The sequence below is a fragment of the Siniperca chuatsi genome, linkage group LG13 (genome assembly GCF_020085105.1).
Source record: "Siniperca chuatsi isolate FFG_IHB_CAS linkage group LG13, ASM2008510v1, whole genome shotgun sequence".
NCBI classification, from domain to species: Eukaryota; Metazoa; Chordata; class Actinopteri; order Centrarchiformes; family Sinipercidae; genus Siniperca; species Siniperca chuatsi.
In genome coordinates, this window is record NC_058054.1 from 8,823,937 (window position 1) to 8,842,439 (window position 18,503).

The 18,503-nt window shown below is 39.5% G+C and overlaps 1 protein-coding gene across 2 annotated transcripts in view; it reads right to left on the bottom strand.

The window, feature by feature from the left end:
* LOC122887089 (guanine nucleotide exchange factor VAV3-like) overlaps positions 1 to 18,503 on the bottom strand; it is a 52,693-nt gene that overhangs the window by 3,497 nt on the left and 30,693 nt on the right. The window contains exons 19-27 of one of the 2 annotated variants that reach the window (XM_044219962.1): positions 18,348 to 18,372; positions 16,425 to 16,555; positions 13,196 to 13,261; positions 12,914 to 12,948; positions 12,647 to 12,763; positions 8,385 to 8,472; positions 7,802 to 7,931; positions 2,522 to 2,575; positions 525 to 673 (exon numbers count right to left, since the gene is read on the bottom strand). In XM_044219962.1, the coding sequence (XP_044075897.1) occupies positions 525 to 673; positions 2,522 to 2,575; positions 7,802 to 7,931; positions 8,385 to 8,472; positions 12,647 to 12,763; positions 12,914 to 12,948; positions 13,196 to 13,261; positions 16,425 to 16,555; positions 18,348 to 18,372 (795 nt within the window). The remainder of the gene's footprint in view (positions 1 to 524; positions 674 to 2,521; positions 2,576 to 7,801; positions 7,932 to 8,384; positions 8,473 to 12,646; positions 12,764 to 12,913; positions 12,949 to 13,195; positions 13,262 to 16,424; positions 16,556 to 18,347; positions 18,373 to 18,503) is intronic. The other variant, XM_044219963.1, reaches the window with a different exon arrangement.

The following is an 18,503-nucleotide window of genomic DNA, read 5'->3' on the forward strand; positions in this document are numbered from 1 at the left end:
TTGCGTAATGCACACAGAACGTTTCACACTACCCCTTCCCACTCTGCCAAGATCAAACCACCCTCCATGCAGGTCCAACGGTCAGCCAACAACATGATCCCTCGCCGGCTTCCCACCACCAAAATTCTTTTACCTCTGCACCACCCAGGTACCTAAATATCAAGCATTTGTATGGTCCAAAAATTTGTCATTGAGCTTTAATTAGTTCAAACGCTAAAATATTTAGGTCAATACATATACGGAAACTCTGCTGCTCGGACAGTTAAACCCCCAAGAAGACTTCTTTTTTACTCTCCTCTGAGAGGGTAAATTATTCTAATTAACTGACAGCAATTTTAATGCATGATATTCAAGAGGGAACTGTCCAATCATTTGGATGTGTAATAATACTGTATGGATATGTAGGAGAGTTGTTTCAAGACATTCTAGTTACCATTATATATGATAAGAGCACAGATGACATAAGATGTAATAAAATGTGCACAGAAATTTGCCATAATGACAGGATCCTACAGCAGACCTACCCTGCCGTCGACCTCTCCCTTCCACCACCCATTGGACAGCTTGGTGTAGATAGTGATAATGTCTCCCTGCAGCAGGGAGAGCTCTCGTGTGTCTCTGGAGCAGAAGTCATAGCGTGCCACTGCAATACCCACCACCCTGGGAGAAAACACTGAAACGAAGAGATCTTGTCTTATTTTTGAGAGCCATCTCCACTACATTTCACAAAAATTCTGAGAATACTCTCAGAGATTCAGAGTGATTTAGTAAAGTTCTTAGAGCAATTCTTGGACTATAAAATTGGACAAGAACTATTATCTCAGGAACTGTGGCTATGAGGCTCTCTGCTGTCGTTGCTCCACCAAGAACTATCACACTCACCTGCAACCTAAGTATTTTTAAAACATTAATACTAACTTCCCATTCTCATTCTGCACAATCTAATCTGTAGTACCCTGCCATTCAGTGTTTGGAGAACTCCTCACCTGTGTCAGCCTCTTGAAGCCACATTTTCCTCTGCAATCGGAAATCCTAGGCTTTCTAAAAGTTATCCTCTTAACTCTTCGGTTTGTCACCTTGGGAGCACTTGAAAGGGCAAGAATGATTGGTGACTAGCTTTTAACTTCACCCTGAACTGATCTTATTTTTAAATTCTAATAAAACTTTGACAAGAAAAATGTTAACTCAACGTCACTCCAATCAAATGCAAGTTTGGACCTTCCATTAGGAACTATAGTACCAACTCTAAGTACTAACTACAAAGGGACTAGAAAGAAAATGAGAGGGCAAACTCAGCTCAACTAAAATCAGTTTATCTACCTTTAATATACAGTGGTATATTATCATTATATTTTGTTGAGGTTTTGTAGTTTTTTTTGTAGTTTCTACAAGGTACAATGGTATGAAACACATTTCTCACAGGTATTATCAACAGTAAAATGACTATGGCTAGATTGTAAGGATGATAAGGCAGCAAAGAGCCTTGACTCTTGGATCTGAGTCATAGTAAGTGTAAGCAAAACCACAGAGACACAGCGATGAAGGAAAAAAATCATGTTCACTAGTGAGAGAGAAATATATACAACATATGGCAAACACACAGTAGAGATGACAGGTCATAGGTTATCATGGTCACGTGTTGATCTTATTAAAAGTTAATGTTCAACATAGCTCATGCATTGCATCAGCACTTCAGGTTATACAAGGTTATACCTACACATGCAGGTCAGGGCTCATATCACATTTGAACCCAGGTGTGCATAGGTTTGTTTACCTTGTCTGTGGAAATACAGGTGACACAACTGGGAAGATATGCTGGATAAAAGGAATACATCTACTGCCTGATGCACACACAGACACATCGTGCCAACACAGATGCTCGAGCACACACTTGCAAGCATTCATCTATATGCTCATGCACATAAGTGCACACAAAGACAGACACAAACAAAGTAATCTTTATAGACTATTATGCTGTATTCATGCAATGGCGGCAGAATGAGAAAAATGGGAAAACCTCCCACTATTCCAACTTGGGAGCATTTACTCATTATTCCAAGATGGTCACTGCCATTGCTAGCCTTGTAGTGACACCTAAAGAAATAATATTAAGCCTAAATTAGCTATTTTTATTGTGTTGCCTATTTGTTGCGGTTCATTAACAAGTGAAACCATACAAACAAAAGTATGTGTATGTCCCCTTTTAATTAGCTGAATTGATCATGTTATTGTTGAATTTTAGTGCCAGCAAAGGTGGCTTTGCCGCTCTTGGTCACTGGTTTGTTGATAATTCTGCAGTTATTTTCACCAAGTGGGAGGTAGAAATTCACAATATATCTGAATTGGCATTACAGGAGGCTGTTTTTCCCCACATGACAACTCGCAATATGACATAAAAACAGCACTATTAAACTACATTATTTAATAGAAACAGCAAAACAAGACATTTGTCTTTGGAAACCTGGAAATGTGGGCATATAGCAAGGGAGAGACAAAGAGAGTACAAAAGCTGTACCTGTACCTGACCAGAAAGGCGAGGAGGAGGGAGGAACAAAGCTGCAGCCGCCAGGAGGAACTACAGAGAAACGGAGCGAGTGATAGGGGGTTCAGGCCGTAGTGGGAGCAAAGAGAGAACATAAGCAAAGAAAACACAAGTTTGACAGAAAGAGAGTGCAAGAGAGGGTAAAGGAGAGAGAGAGAGGAAAAGTTGGCAAAGTCAAAGAATGAGCAAAAAGCAAGGTGGGGACGGGTGGGAGAGAAGAGTGAGAGAGGAGGGCAAAACAGTGAAAGCATCAGACAATTTGTCATTTTCCCTTGCATGTGATTTTTATGTAATACTGACCAATAGAAGATGAGTATTGAGCAATTAACATACATACTTAACAAACTTATGGATATGTCCAAAAGTATGCAGACACCAATGTTCACATACTTTGGTCTGAGGCTATTTTTCATTGTTTGGGCTATGCCCCTTGGTTCCAATTAAGGTAAATCGTAATGCTACAACATACAATGATATTTGAGTGCTATAATAGCGTGCTTACAACTTTTTGGTAACCATTTGGAGAGGGCCCTTTCCTGTTTCAACATGACAATGCCCCCCTGCACAAAGCTAGACCCATAAAGAAATGGCTTTCCGGAGTTTGGTGTGGAAGAACTTGTCTGGCCTGCACAAAGCCCTGACCTCAGGCCCATCCAACACCTTTAGGATGTTTGAAACGTTGCATGAAAAAAACACAGCCTCCTCTTTCATTTGAATGATCCCAGGCAATGAAAGATAAAATAATAATTGCTGCCGTGATAACTTTCCATAAACCTCCGTGCAGTGTTTTGGCCTCTGATAAGCCTTCAAACTCATTGATCTGTTACTCAAACTGGACTTCCTGGATTGTATTTTTAAATCATCCCACTGGTATGCCCCAACAAACACAGCCCCTTTGTGTTGTGTTAGCACATGGCTGTTTTCGGGTGTGAACGCCCACTTGTTGCCCAACAGCAGTAGCCGACCTCACTGAAGCTATTGTGGCTGAATGGGAGCATATCCCTGTAGCCAGGTTTCAGAATCTTGTGGAGAGCCTTCCCAGAAGAGTGGAGGCTGTGGTAGCAGCATATTGATGCCCATAGTTTTTGAATGAGACGTTCAACAATCACATATGGGTGTATATATGAGGTGTTCAACTGCATACTTTTGGCCATGTGATGTAGCTTCTACAACCTTCCCCCAGGTCATACTGCATAATAGTCAGCAATAACAACCTTTTGAGCTTCAGACCAGGTGAGCCAAAGCAGCAGCATGGGGGTAAGTATACGTCTGGGCACAGCACGACGCCCTGACAAGGCAACGGCTGGGAATCCACACCACAGAGCCAACAACTTATGCTCTCATATGAATTCCCATCTGAGGCAGCAGACCCTCACACTGAGAAAACCACCTCCTGTCATCACAACAATATGGTTCCATGCCTTCTTCCTCTCCCCCACAGGGATAAGTAAATGCAGGCCAATATGTGTCAACTGTTTGTCTGACCAGAGTGCACACAAACAACTATACACATACCTGCAGGAAGTATATACTGCATAAAAACATATTGTAGTTCTCTAATAAATTCTCTAATATTTTCAGATCTCATTTTGACAGAGATTTTGAATAGTATTCACCTATAATCATTAATTTAAGACAACAGAATTGTATATCCCGATAACACTGATACTTAACTACAAAATGATCCGCCTGACAGAAAATAAAAGACATTTTTAATTATTTCCCATACACAGACGAAAAGCACTCAGTCAGACTTAATTAAAGATGCTGCTGGGGGTTTTCCAAACAAATTACTCCAGAGTTTTGATGGTTTTTCAGTATTTCTGCATCTTGTGATTGTTTGCTCAGCCTTGCATTCTGTTTTCTCTGCTATGAGGTGTCTGTTTTGAGATTCAAACCATTTTGTGTGTGTGTTTTTTGTTTCGGCATGACATCTGTCTTTCTACGGAGGTTGTTTACCAGACAGAGAACACAGTGCCCACACTAAGTCTGTCTATGGGGGTGGACGACTTAAGGCAATAATAATCTATCCCAGAATGCACTGAGGCAACGACGGGTCTGTCAAGGCTTTCTCACAGAAAGAAGCGTGGTGAATGGCAGCAATGCACAAACACACCTCTTGCAGAGCTGCTTTGAAGCCTGATGCGCTGGGAGACCGACGCTGCCAAAGGAGGCAGGGGGACAAGGATGTAGCAGAATTTTACATCCAAACAGACACAAAAGGCTAACTTTGTTCCAGCGTTCGTCTGCTTGCCTTGGTTGCTGTTGCAGCGGCTGCTGTTGTTTACACGTACACCTCTCTTTAAGTTAAGACAGTTTACCTCCAGCTGCTTTCTTGCTCTTTTGCATCAGATCATATTTGCAAACTTTTCCCAGTTCTGTGGAAACAGGCGCAGTCCCTCAGTTGGACCAGGGGTATCCCCCAGGTGTGTGTCAGCAGGAGGCTGTCACACAGTTTTCACCGCTGCCAGCCCAAGTGAAATGTCATGTCCTGTCAGGAAAATTGTGAAGCCATCTCCGACTTGAGCAGCTTGCAGAGTGTGACGTTTGGAGTAGCAGGCTCCTGGTGCTTGCCTGGGGCATTGGGCCCTAACTGGGACCTCTCTGCCAAGCCTGGTGAGCTGCAGAGGCTCCTTTTTATTTCTTTCACTCACTGTCTCTCTAACTTTCTCTTTTGTCTTTTGCTCACTCTCTTACCCCATACCTTCCCTTTGTATCCTGTGTCTCTTTTTTACCCCATTTACACCTTTTATTAACATGCCATCAGGATTTGGATATTTTATCTGGGTAAAGAAAAACACGCACACTATTAATTCAAGGTGCAAATCCACATAGAATACATTACAATCTGAATAGTTAGATCACATCTGAAGGTGGTCTGGCTTGTATTGGAACTCAGCCGAGTGTGAAAGACTGATTTATACCACTCTTGTGTCTGTACGCTAAATATGAAGCTAGAGCCAGGAGATGGTTCATTAGCTTAGCATAAAGACTGGAAGACATGGGTTATGTGCAGGACCATTTTTGGGTTGGGTGCAGCAACTTCCTGGAGTCTCCGGACCTGGCCAAGAAATGGTTCAGAACATAACATCCTGTGAAACCACAAATTGTCTTTTTTACACTTTGGTTTTTGTACGGATTACACAAATGAGATATAATGTGTTAATTAGTGAGCTTTAGAGGTGCAGAATCAGGCTAGCTGTACCCCCTGTTTCCAGTCTAAGCTATGATAGTATCTATATTTACTGTACATACAAGAGAGTGATATCAATCTTCTCATCTAACTCTTGGTTAGTTGAAAGGTTACTTAACTCCACTAGAAAAAACTACAGATGATCCTTTCCTAAACTGGGTCTTTGTCCTTTCTTTTTACCTCCATCTCTACATCTTTCATTTTCTTTACTGTCTCCCTACCTCCCATCTCTCTCTCTCTTTCTCTTTCTTATGTCAATGTATTTCTCATTGTGTCCCCCATTTTTGTCTCTCTCCCTTGCCTTTTATCTTCTCTTCCTAAACCTTTTTTTTGCCATTACCACCTTTTCCTGTCTCTCCTCTTCTTCCTGCTTTCCTTAACGTTCAATCTCTCTCCTCTCTTCCCCTACTTCTGTCCATTTCATTCTATCCACATTCTCTGTCTATCTCTAATACTCCCCAATTCCTAACCCGCCTCTTCCTCTATTCCTCTTCCTCAACACTCCTTTCCCTTTCTCACATGTTTCCTCAGAGTGAATGAGCATCTGCTTCTGTCTCTGAGGGCCAGTAATGACGCAGTGACTGGACTTGTTGAACTTAAGCACAAGAATGGATTTATTCATGCCGATTCATGCCGGCAGGTTGAAATCAAACATGCTGCTTTACCTCTCACAGCCAAGAATTACCTATTTATCACACCGTGACTGTACTTTAGTAATACAATACTGGGTGCATGTTTCATTCTGACCCTGTGAAAGCTTCTCACACAAATATTTCCATATAGCATCTAATGTTAGTTAAACCCAGATGGATGGGGTCTGCCACATAACATGCATAACATCTATCAGATAACCTAAAATAATCACATGGAGGGATAGCACTGGTTAAATCACTTTTCCTGTTTAAGTGTCTTTTGTAAAAGAAAAAGAAAGTCTTGCCTGTAAAATTGTTTTATCATCATTCAATTCAAGCAGATATTTAGCAAAAGCCCATCTCTGCTGAAATGACACCATTCTTTCTAAAAATTTCAACTGGAAATGTTGATGAAGACAATGTGATTCAATGGAAAGCTCCAAAACACTGCAGCTTTTTTTAGGTTGAATTCACATTGACAGTAATCATTTGACGGTGTGAACACCTTCTGATTTATCATATTGTTTAGCATGAATAAATAGAAGCATGATATTGACATCTTGAAAAATTAAAACTGGAATATAGGACGCAGAATTATCAGAATTATTGTCATTGTCATGGAAATATTGTAAAGCAATTTATCAAACATTTTTTGACAGTTTTTTCTTAATCTTTGACATCTATCATTGAACAATACTGCAGTAAGCGCTATTTGCTAGTTGGTCTGACCAAGGTCTAGATCCCATGTAATTTGGAGATAAGATCTTGTGTATGTAGTCAAATGTGATAAAAATGTTGTGTTTGACTTCATTATGATAATAACAAAGTGGATCAGCCAAGCAAAACTGCTTGTCTCCGAAAGGAAAACTGCTGTCTTCCAGGAATCGTGTTAGCTCATTATGCTGTGCTAAATATTTCTAGCATGTCTCACACGTCAAAGATAGGACTGCCTCGGGTATTAAGACACAGTTTTAACTTGAGTATCTAATAACCAAGCAAATGCTCTGTCAGCATGATTTTGTTATGTAAGCAGGGACATTTTTCTATATTTTTTGGAGGTGAGGGAATACAGTACATTAGCTGGTCTGTAATAACAAAATATAGCAAGTGAGATACTGATTTCAGCAAACTGTTTCTGCCCTCAGCTTGTTCTGTTGTTTCTATTTTATGATCAGGGAACTATAAGTTTCCACTGACTGTTTTGATCATATAGAGGCTATACAAACAGGTCTAACCTTCCCAGGGAAAAACAACTCACCTTACTTAATCTGAACTGTTGTAGCAAAACCCACCCCTCCGGTACTCCAAACAGGTCAAAAGAAACGCTCAGAATTACTTTCAACTATAACTGGATCACGATTTGATCTGAACTGGTTGCATTTCCACCTGTCAGACAGATCGTCTCAGGGAAGGATGTTTGTGAAGCAGACTCACCATTGCCAGCCTTGGTAATGGCCCTGGGCATGTTTCCATTGGACAGTTCCCTATAGGGGACCTGCAGAGTGGTGTCAAGACTGCTGAAACCCTCCTTCAGAGAGTGCTGCTTGTAGTATTCCACCAAGTCCTGTGTAAAACAAGCACAATACAACAAAACATACTCTTTACAATGATAAACCAGAGTGAATCTAGATGGCAGTGTGTACAAACGTATAGAAACGAAAGCAAAGGCATGTGGGAAGGTTGGTTAGGGAGAAGCTACTTGTTTGATCTTGACAATACAACAGCAGCCAGTACTGAGGAAGTGTTTCTGAGCAGGGCAACTGACCACACCATATCTATCTGCCCATTTCAAGTACTGGAAACAAGCTAATATTAGCTATTGCCATACAGCAGTTGCTTACAACATGCCCTTGTGGCTTTGTGAATGTGTACACAAATGTAGAAATAAACCACTAGTAGACATATTTTTATCATTGTACAAAACAAAAGTAAAAACTTTCACTTTCATACTGGGGTTTAGCTACATGCTACAGTAGTTTATAGGGCACAAAAATCCATACAAAGTTAAAACCTTTACCAGCACAGTCTTGAACAGCCGGCTCTCAGCGATGTAAAAGTAGCTATCCTTGGTCAGAATCTTAATGTGCTTGACTTTATCGTTGAACCTGTGGAGGATGAATAAGACATGGGCTGCTAATCAACTATACATACTTCCACATCAACCCAGTCTCTATAGTGAATCATTACGAAGGCCTGTCTGAGCTGACGATCTGTTAAAATGCAGAGCTGAGCCAAGCAACTTTGTTTGACAAGAACACCATGGGGTTTCCCTGCTGTGGAAATCAGATCCAATTCACTCACATCAGATAATAATAGAAACATCATGGGATTATCCAGTTTAGAGATTAGTAAAATAGAAAAAACATAATTTGGTGTAAAAGAAAAGTGTTTGTTTTTTTTCTTTCCCTTTAATCTTCTTGTCACCCCTCAGATTATGTTAAACTGACTTAAACTAACAACCCATTCAACTTTTAAATAAAGCAGTTTAAAGCAAAACATTTTATGTAAAATAACTAATTTATTATTTAAATCCAAGTTTCATGGTTTCTTCATGGTGCATTTGAGTACTGTGGACAAACAACTTGTTCTACTTAGAAGTGATTGGCTGACTAGCATCAGGTGTGGAGAATTACTTACTACAGACTTGTAAGACAGACCCACTTCCATACTACTGTATGTACTAATTCTATAGTATGTACAATCTATAAATCTACTAAAGAATTACCATTTTGTACTAACAGGAAATGATATGAAAGGTGTGCCAACAGACGACAACAAAGCAAAATGTTTTTCAAGATTTAATGCATCATTTTTTGTTTTCTGTCACTGCCACATAGAATGGGACATTTTCACAGCAAACATTTTGACTAATAGCAGGAAAAGCACAGGTGTAATTAATAACATTAACGATATCTCTGTTCCAAGTGTGGCAGGGCTCTAAAACTAGCAAAGCTTAATGGAGTACAGCCCATATCATTATTATTAATCACACCTGGAGTTTTCCTGCAATAAAATGTCAAAATGTCTGCTGTGAAATGGTAAATGGACTGTACTTCTATAGCGCCTTTCTAGTCTTTCGACCACGCAAAGCACTTTACACTACATGTCACATTCATCCCATTCACACACATTCATTTTTTTCCCTCCAGGTGTGAGTAGCTCTTTAATGTTCTTTGTGCAAAACATTGTGGGATAACTGTGTCCATCACTTAAAAAAACAAGCAAATTTGGTATGCAAACTGACAACTTTGAGTATGCTTAATTTTGTATCTTTCTTAGCGTGAACACACTTTATATTAAAAAATATGTTAGAATTAGTATGGCATATGGTTTTGAGACACAATACAGGTATAAACAAAAACAAGATCTGACCCAAATTAATTTCATTCATTACAGCTGAGAAAATATCTATCTCTTTTCTATAGTAAGTTGTTCTTCACACCTGGTTCCAAACAGCCAATCACTAATAGGTTGAAGAATGGGTGTGTCTATATTTCTCAAGCTTTTGACAAAGACACTATAATGTAGAAACATATTAAGCTTGTTTTTTAGTAATAAATGTGTATTTTGGAATAGGTTTTACATAATTATTGCAAATGATTCTGGGAATTTGCTTTCCCTTTTTGTGCAAATTGTTTTAAGTCAAATTTGTTTACCAAGCACCCCTATTCTTGAAGACACCATATTGTGTGCTCACTTAACCTAAGATAGAAAAGTGTATCACAACTGACTGTAAAACATACTGTCCAATACTTGAGAGTGTATGCTATAGGCCTGATTAAATAATTATTAAGTCATGTGAGAATTATAGCTCAGGCTACTTTGTTGAAAAGTAATGTTAGTCAACCTTGAAATATATCCAGTCCATACATACTGTAGGCACAAGTGGGGATGTGCTGTCAAGTCAACTGCAAGCACAGTGCAGTAAATTGTGCTCTATATGTCTCCCATTTGGTGATGTGCAAGTTACACTGGAGATAGTTCTGCAGTGTACATCTCCCAATGCATGAGAAGAATATGGTCATGTTGCAAATTCACTGATACATTATGAATATATGGTGAGTTATACATTATTGATGTGTGTTGAGTTATATGGTGTATAACATATGGTAACAGATTAATCCTGTTTGGTGAAGGCTGAGTCTTTCTTTCCTCCTGTATAGGCTCCCAAGGCTGCACATACACACAAACACACAAATATCATTCAACACACACACACACACACACACACAAAGTGACAACTTGTAGTGTTTGACATTAGACAGTTCCAGTTGATTCGTAGCAGCTCTCTGTATAAAACTTCATTATCTCAAACGGCCATCCTGATAATAATCTTAAACAGTGAGACAGGCAATTAGGATTGGAGTGTTCAGAAACTGGCCCTGTACATCAAAGCTTTGAATGGGGGACAGTATGAGTCCACCAAACCAAATGGGCTGGAATGGTGTGTCACTGGCTAAATAGTCTTAACATCCAAACACTATTTCAGAGTGCACCCTCAATCGTTATAATCTCTTGGAGCCGTCATGCCAGGTCGAGAGGACTCGATAGTCCTCTCTTTTTTTAAAAGACTGAACAAGCTTTGATGTAGAGTGAAAGATATTCACTAGTGAAATGGACAGTGTTGTATTTCAAAAAAGAGATACTGAGGCACTCAACTTGCAGATAAAGCAACCATTTGTTGAGGCCTAAAGGAATGGATGTTTTATCTACAATTCAAGTGCGTTGCTAGCTTTCTTTTGAATTACATTTCTAAGACTGATAGCCAAAGAGCGGCAAATAATATGATGAATAATATGATGCAAAGCTATCAGTCTCTCCTTAAACATATGTCTGAAGAGACAGACAATAGATTGATGGTAAAATAGATCATCCAATTCCAACTCTTCCCCATACTGCATTCAGTTGAGGACATCAACATGCGTGGACTCCGGACATCAGAGAAAACAAAAATTGACGGCGACAATGTTTAGGTATGATGTAAGGTTCAAACGAAGCCTGTGCTACTGACACAGCAAGGGCAGATACTCAGATTAGAAAAAACAGAAACAGACCTCACTGTCAACAGTTTTCAGAGGGACTATTTCTTCTGTACTTTGTAGTTCCAATGAAAACAGTTCACAGCGAGGTCTGGGAATTATCCAGTGTAAATAGTAATCTCCAAATAACTTTACAAAGGGCCATATTGAAGGGTGGTTTTCACCATCTGACCACTTGTCTCACATACAGTGGTAAAATAATTGAAATACACGTATGTAACGCTTATACTGTGCCTTTTCAGCTATTTGCATACCTAGAAATAGTAGCATGTATTCACATGCAACCTCAGCTAAACTTTAGCAACAGCTGGGGTATAATGTTAGCGACCTGGTGTACATTCCCTTTACAGTACACTGCAAAGGTAATATAATAACTGATACTTACTTGAATACGAATAAGTGTGTAAAAACATAACCTTAACTTTTTTCATTTTCAGTCACATCTAAACTAAAGTTACAACAGACTACGATTCCCGACTCATTGTACTGCACCTTCTATAACAAAGCCAAATGCCATTTTTCAAACAATGTCTATTGTTAACTTTTAAAATGATAAAAATGCAAAACTGCAAAGCCTTGAGAGTTTTATGGGCCCTGAGTTTGACAAACAGTAGTGGTCCATAATCCATTTATGTTTATTGAATGGAATATGATGACATTTAACACTGGGTTTGGTACTTCTTCTATTTGTGCCGGGGTTTTTAGAGGCTGAAAGCTCTGAGACAGATATCTCAAAACTTGGGCAAAACAATGAGTTTGACACAACTAAGGGGTGAGTGAGAAAATGTGTTTTTTTGTAATTTGGGTGAAACAACCCTTTAAACAAAATTCTGTCCTCCACTATCTGCATTTCAGTATCAACTGTGATCCATCAGACAAGGCAAACTTTTTCCATTCTTCAGTTGTGGCTGTTGATGATTATATGGTCACTATGACTTCTTGTTTTTCATTGACATGATTGGAACACAGCATGATCTCTTTCTTCTGCGGGCCATCCACTTCAACATTTGATTAGCTGTTTGTTTTCAGATACTGCACCATTGTTGTACCAAGCTGTTATTTGCATGTGGGCATTTTGTTTGCTTGAATGATTCTTGCCTCTCGCCTCTCACAATAAGGTGTTTTTGCCCACAAGACTGCTGCTGACTGCATGTGTTTTGTTTGTTCCGTCATTTACTGTAGTGAGTGAAAATTGTAGGAGATTTAGTATAAATGAAAAACAAGCCATCATGTCACTTACTTTATACTGATGGCATATTCAGTGCACTCTTTACTCCTGTGTCGAATCAGATAGGTGCTGTTTCCTCTGTCCAGGAGCTCCACCTCAGCCTGGTATCTCTCCATAGGCCCTGCAAACCTGAACCACCCATGAACAACTACTGCACTTACACTGCAATCAATCATTCTGAACATGAGGATAAGAACAGTCAATGCAATCAATAAAATAGAGTAGGAATGACTTGTGGTTATTGTTAGCAAACTACAGTCATTTGTTTTCATCGCTTACCAGAGCTGGGCAGAGTAATCGACAGGTTTTGGAACCTGGCGTAGAAAAGAATTGTGGTTATTTTGTGTCTTAATGGAGTTGATACAGAGGGGTGGAGGTCATTTGTGGTAATGTGATATTCAAGCCACATCTAATGGCTAAAATCAATCTTCTACAGCGAAAAAGTGCAATTGAAAAGCACAACATTCCTTTGCTAAGACATCAATAGTAGCCATTATCCACTGAATGCATTGTAATCACACTAAATGTGTCTTATTGATTACAAAAAATATGCACACTTACACATGGACAAGGCCTCACAGCATCACTTGGAAAGAAGCCAATCTTGCTTGTCGCCAGAATTTTGCCCTGCAATGGTGACTGGCTGTTAATCGCATTATATATGTCTGGGAGCAAAAACACCTCTCTCTCTCTCTTCTTTTTCTCTTCCCCTCCCACACTCGCTTCAATAAATCCTCAGCAATTAGCACACAACAAGCAGTGCATCTAATTTGCAGCCCAAGTTAATTATGGTTCAAACTCTGCCGGCAGTTAGATTTGTACTGCATCAAAACAAGAGCCTCGTTTAACACAAAATAATGGATCTTATTCTGGTCTTTGAATATCCAAACAGTGTGAGCTCTCTGGCTTTCACTAAAGACTAACAATTGCATTTTAGCTAACCCGCCTCAAGCAAACACAAGCTTTATATGAAAATCATTAATTCCTTCAGCAAACATAGTGTAGACAGATTTTCTTCTTCAGCTAAACAAACCAAATTGGTTTAACAAATTACTTAATTTTTATAGAGACTTGCCTCTATATAGATGTTCAGAATCATAACTTAAATTTTCTATCATGTACATTATCTTATAGACAGTAATAGACATATATATCAACATTAAGCTCAAGATAATTTGAGTTTCCAGTTCTGAGTCTGAGGTCAATTTTAAATCCATTGAGTCAATCTGAGAAGACAGTGAGTGTTGAGGGCATGTGGAGCTCGTCATTCAGCTTCCTGCCCCGTTTATGCTTTCCTCTTCACTCCTCTTTATTAGAGTATGAAATGCTTTTTGGGACCATGCAAGCCCTGGCAGTAACTAGATTGGAAAGCGAATCTTTACCCATCTCTATGATTCATTCTGTTTATTAACATTTCATCAAAGGTTTTTTGAGAGCCCCTCTCTATTTGTTATGCCTTCGATAAGCGTATGATAAAGATTAAACTTATTACTTTGTTGGCATAAACAGGCAGCAGCCAAAGGATCAAATGAAATTACAGTGATTGATTGTAGTGTTCTGCCAGTGGGATGGGGGATAATTGCCTCCTGGGTAACAGGGGATATGAATTCTCAATGTTCTGTAATTCCATCCTCTGGCGCCACTGGGGACGCTGAAGATTAAAGGTACCCTGTGGAGCTTTCATTGTAAACAAACATGGTTTTGTTTAGATTCAGTGTTTCTCACCAAAACGCATTGTGGGTGACCTAACAAACTTGTTATTTTGTATGTCTGTATTGTTTATACAAGCATACAAAATAATTGTAGTGTTCTTAATCTTCTTTTCTTTTATTACTGCATCCATCCTACATTTTACAGCTCATTACTGCCACCAACTGTTGATATGGATTACCATCATCTGCAGAATTTTTGCAGAAATGTGAATCTTTGAAAAAGTAACATGAACACAAACGCCAAACCATAAATACATTTAAATAGACAACATTTTGATCATGACTGATACAGTGTCTATTCAAATAAATTTCAAAGTTGTTACTTTTTCAATAACACTGTTAGCAATATCGTAGAAAAGGTGCAGCATGTAAAATGTGCACTAACTACAAAACAGAGTTAAATATCAAGCAAAACTGCATTAACTGGACTTAACTGTCACAGATAGACGATCACCCACAGGCTAGCAGAGCAGCTAAAGCTAAAACTAACTTTTCCCTACCTGTTATCTGTTAAAAATATCCATTTTGATGAACCAACACCTTATGTTCAGTCTGTTATTCCACATAACTAAATGAGGCTGTAGCTAAATCCAATCATGAGGAAGAAAAAGAACAGCTAAACTAGTTCTACTAAAAGATAATTACCTTAACAGAGTATTGGTAAGTGCCATCTCTGCTTCTGACTTTAGTAGAGTTCATGTGATTTGGTATGGTTAAGCTTTTAATCACATATTTAAATGTATTAAATTGTAGATTAATTCATTATATTGATTTCAACATAAAAAGTAATAGCAAACAGAGAGACAGATACTTAGCAAAACAGAGAAACATTTAATTTTATTTGTAGATAGTGTATTTTCCCCTCACATTCCCTTTTTCTCAACTTCACTGCCTCTGTTGTTACTGCTGTCTGCCTTTATAGGGCACTCTAAATTTTGTCAACCCATGCACATCTTGTGTGCACTGATAGAACACGTAATACAAACAATATGGGAATTTGCTCATCAAAACATTGTGCAACAGGATAGCTTTAAGTAGCCTTATTACAGTACCATTATGCACAGGACAGGAATATACACAAATGTGCATTATCATTTAATTAATTTAATTATCCCCTCCCAGCATACATGGTTACCATGGTAGCAAACAATGCAGTGCCATCAGGTCTGCGGCATGACATTCTGCTAGCCGTTCTATCGGCTTACAAGAAGTCTCCTGGCATTCATGCCCTCAGCCACCACCTTGTGCTCTGTCACAACAGAGAGAAACATGGAGCATAGGAAATCCGGCTAACAGCCAACTCCCAGCCGTGCCGTTGGCAAAGACTGCAGTCTGATTGGAGAAGCACCAGAAGGAGGATGAAGCTTTAATGCCGCCGTAAAGCAGAGTGAGAAACAGCTAGGGAGGCTGCCGGAAGACCCCAGATAAATCGCCATCCTTTCAAAAATAGATAAGGTCAAACGCTGTCAACTGTTGGCTGACCTCGTGAGATGGTTGCTAAATGTGCCTGTACATGAGGTTGTGCACCAACATTAAAAAATCCTCCAGAGGCTGAAGTGTCTGCTGTTTTATTGTCTCACTGTGGCACTCAATTAATCAACTGAAGCCTCTAATTGGTTAGATCATCTGATGTAGGCTGTGATTCAATCTGAGGAGTGAAAGAACAGACAGATATCCCGTTTGTAATGTAACTGGGGTTCTGTGGAGTTCATACAGATCTTCGACTGCTATTTCTAATTAATGCTGACCTCATCATAATGCCATATTTATGGCTCACCTGAAAGGACAATGTGATAAACAACCGCAATACTATTTGTGATTTATTATCACTATAATGGCCAAAGGGAGACAAATTGTTGATGTCACCCCGTTTATATATTTTTGAAAGCTTTTTTCTTTGTCAGATTGTGGGACATCCAGCAGGAAAGAGAGAAGAGATGACAGGCAGCACTGATTCAAACCCACGACACTGCAAAGACATTGCGTGCACCGAGCCAACCCGGTGAGCCGTAACATGTTATTTTTTCAGAGAGTCACAGATGTTGAGATAAAACAAGGATGAGCTGAGTGACACGCACCTGCCACCAGGAGCTGTGCAGGTCGGCAACCATCAGTTCAATGACATCCCCCGCATGAATGCTTAGTGGGGGCCCACACTGGGGACAGGGGATGCCACTGTAGTCTCTGATCACAATCATCCTGGGTAAACCTAGCAGACAGGGAATACAAATACATTTATACTCACATTTTCATATCTTATATAGAGTAACATACAGCAGTCCAAGAGCAGTAATACCTTGTGTAGCCTGATAGATTCATCATTACTTCTGGGTAATAGATAAATAAAATCTGAAACCATGTATGACTGAGAGACTTTTTGAAAATGACATAAGGAAGAGGGCACTACTGATTAGATCTACAGTAGGAAAAAATAGAAGGCATTTGAATCACAGAGTGCTGTGTTGCTCAGACTATAACTAATTGGAAAGCTCAGATACTTTAAGTATTCTGCAAGGCATGTAGAGTTCAAACATTTAATCAGTGCCCTCTCTGACTTAAGATTTCAAATGTGTGGCACAACCAGCATCACCTGATGGGTGCAGTTGGGTGTGGTCAGACGTTTGCTGTGTTTCATCTGTAACCAGAGCCAACAGCAATGTCACGATGTACTGACACACACTTCTCTATCAATGCAGCAAGGTGAAAAATTAAACCACTGGTGGTCAGCAAAACCAAGATTTTTGGCTGCTGTTAAGCTGCTCTTAAAATTATTTTTTTCAGTGTTCTGAGCATGACAAACAAAATTCCCCATCACAACTTCACTGTATTGGGTTGACAGCAGAAATCTCAGAGGCAGATATATCAAAAGATGGGCAAATAAAACTAAAACAATCTGCATAAAGATATCACTAGAGGTGGGTGGGAATTTTTTTTTCAATAATTATTCATATTGCTTGCACTAATCATGTATACAAAGCAAAATTACAATACGGTCATTATCCTAAAGGTTTCAGCACAATTGCTCTCTAACATGTCCATAAATGTGGTCTTTAAACCGCCAGAATGGCACCATCCTAAAATGGGGACATTTACTCTCGAAGGAAATTCATCTCTTTGATTCCTGTACGGTGCAGCTCCAATCTTTCCTCAGCGTGGCAGACAAATACAGCCACAAGCATCCGGCTAAGGCTAAGACTAAACACCCCTGCCAACTTAAAAGACACAACCACTTACTCTCCCCAGACTCACACATCTAGCCCCCTCAGACGCATCTCCCTTCCAGCCACGGCTCCCCTGCAAACCAGCCCGAGGAAACTATTAGCTGACGGTGACCTCAGATGAATGGAATATCTCACATTCATGTTTTTAATAAGAACAGTAAGCACGGATGTCTTTCTCATAAAGCCCCTTACAGAAATTGATTCATCACAAAGGCACAGGTTGAGGCCGAGGCATATGGACTGCTGGAAGTGCTTTTCTGACAGCATTTCTCCTGCCGTGGTCCTCATAATGATTCCACCCACTCCAATTCATCTCAATGCCATCTTGGGTTCAGGCATCACAGCATGAGAAAAGGGCTTTTTTGTGCTTTGGTTAAGGATTCCTTCTGCATCCTATTATTCATTGGATATTCTTACTCTAATGTATTTGTCAAGAGGAAACTGTTGTTGCTCATTTCCTCCTTTGAACCCTCTGAACAGGAGAGATTCATGTCAGTGCATTTCTAAGAAAACATCTTCAAGGTTTTTTGGACATAAAAAAGAAACAGTTGAGTAATATTTTATTAAAACTGAGAGGGGGGTATGATAACATCTGAGGGTTAGTTTTAAACCACCATCTATCTCCTCCAGGTCTCACTCTGGCCTCTGACTAACCGTCTCCTTTTCATCCTGTCTGTGTTTCTGTTTTGTTACAGAACCGAGATGAAAGCAGCTTAAGAGGTACCACGTAAAGCCCTTAGCAGGTTCACAAAAGTGGGAAAGTGGTCAAGTCATACTGACCTGGGTCTGGTGGTGTTGTGCTTTCCTGTAGATGGAGAGAGAAAGTAAGCAAGACAGATAAAAAGCAAGAAAAGAAAGCATAATTGAGAGAGGAAGAGATTGATAAAAATGATGAGGTCGTCTGTAAGTGTTATACTCTTTAGATGTCTGGTTGAA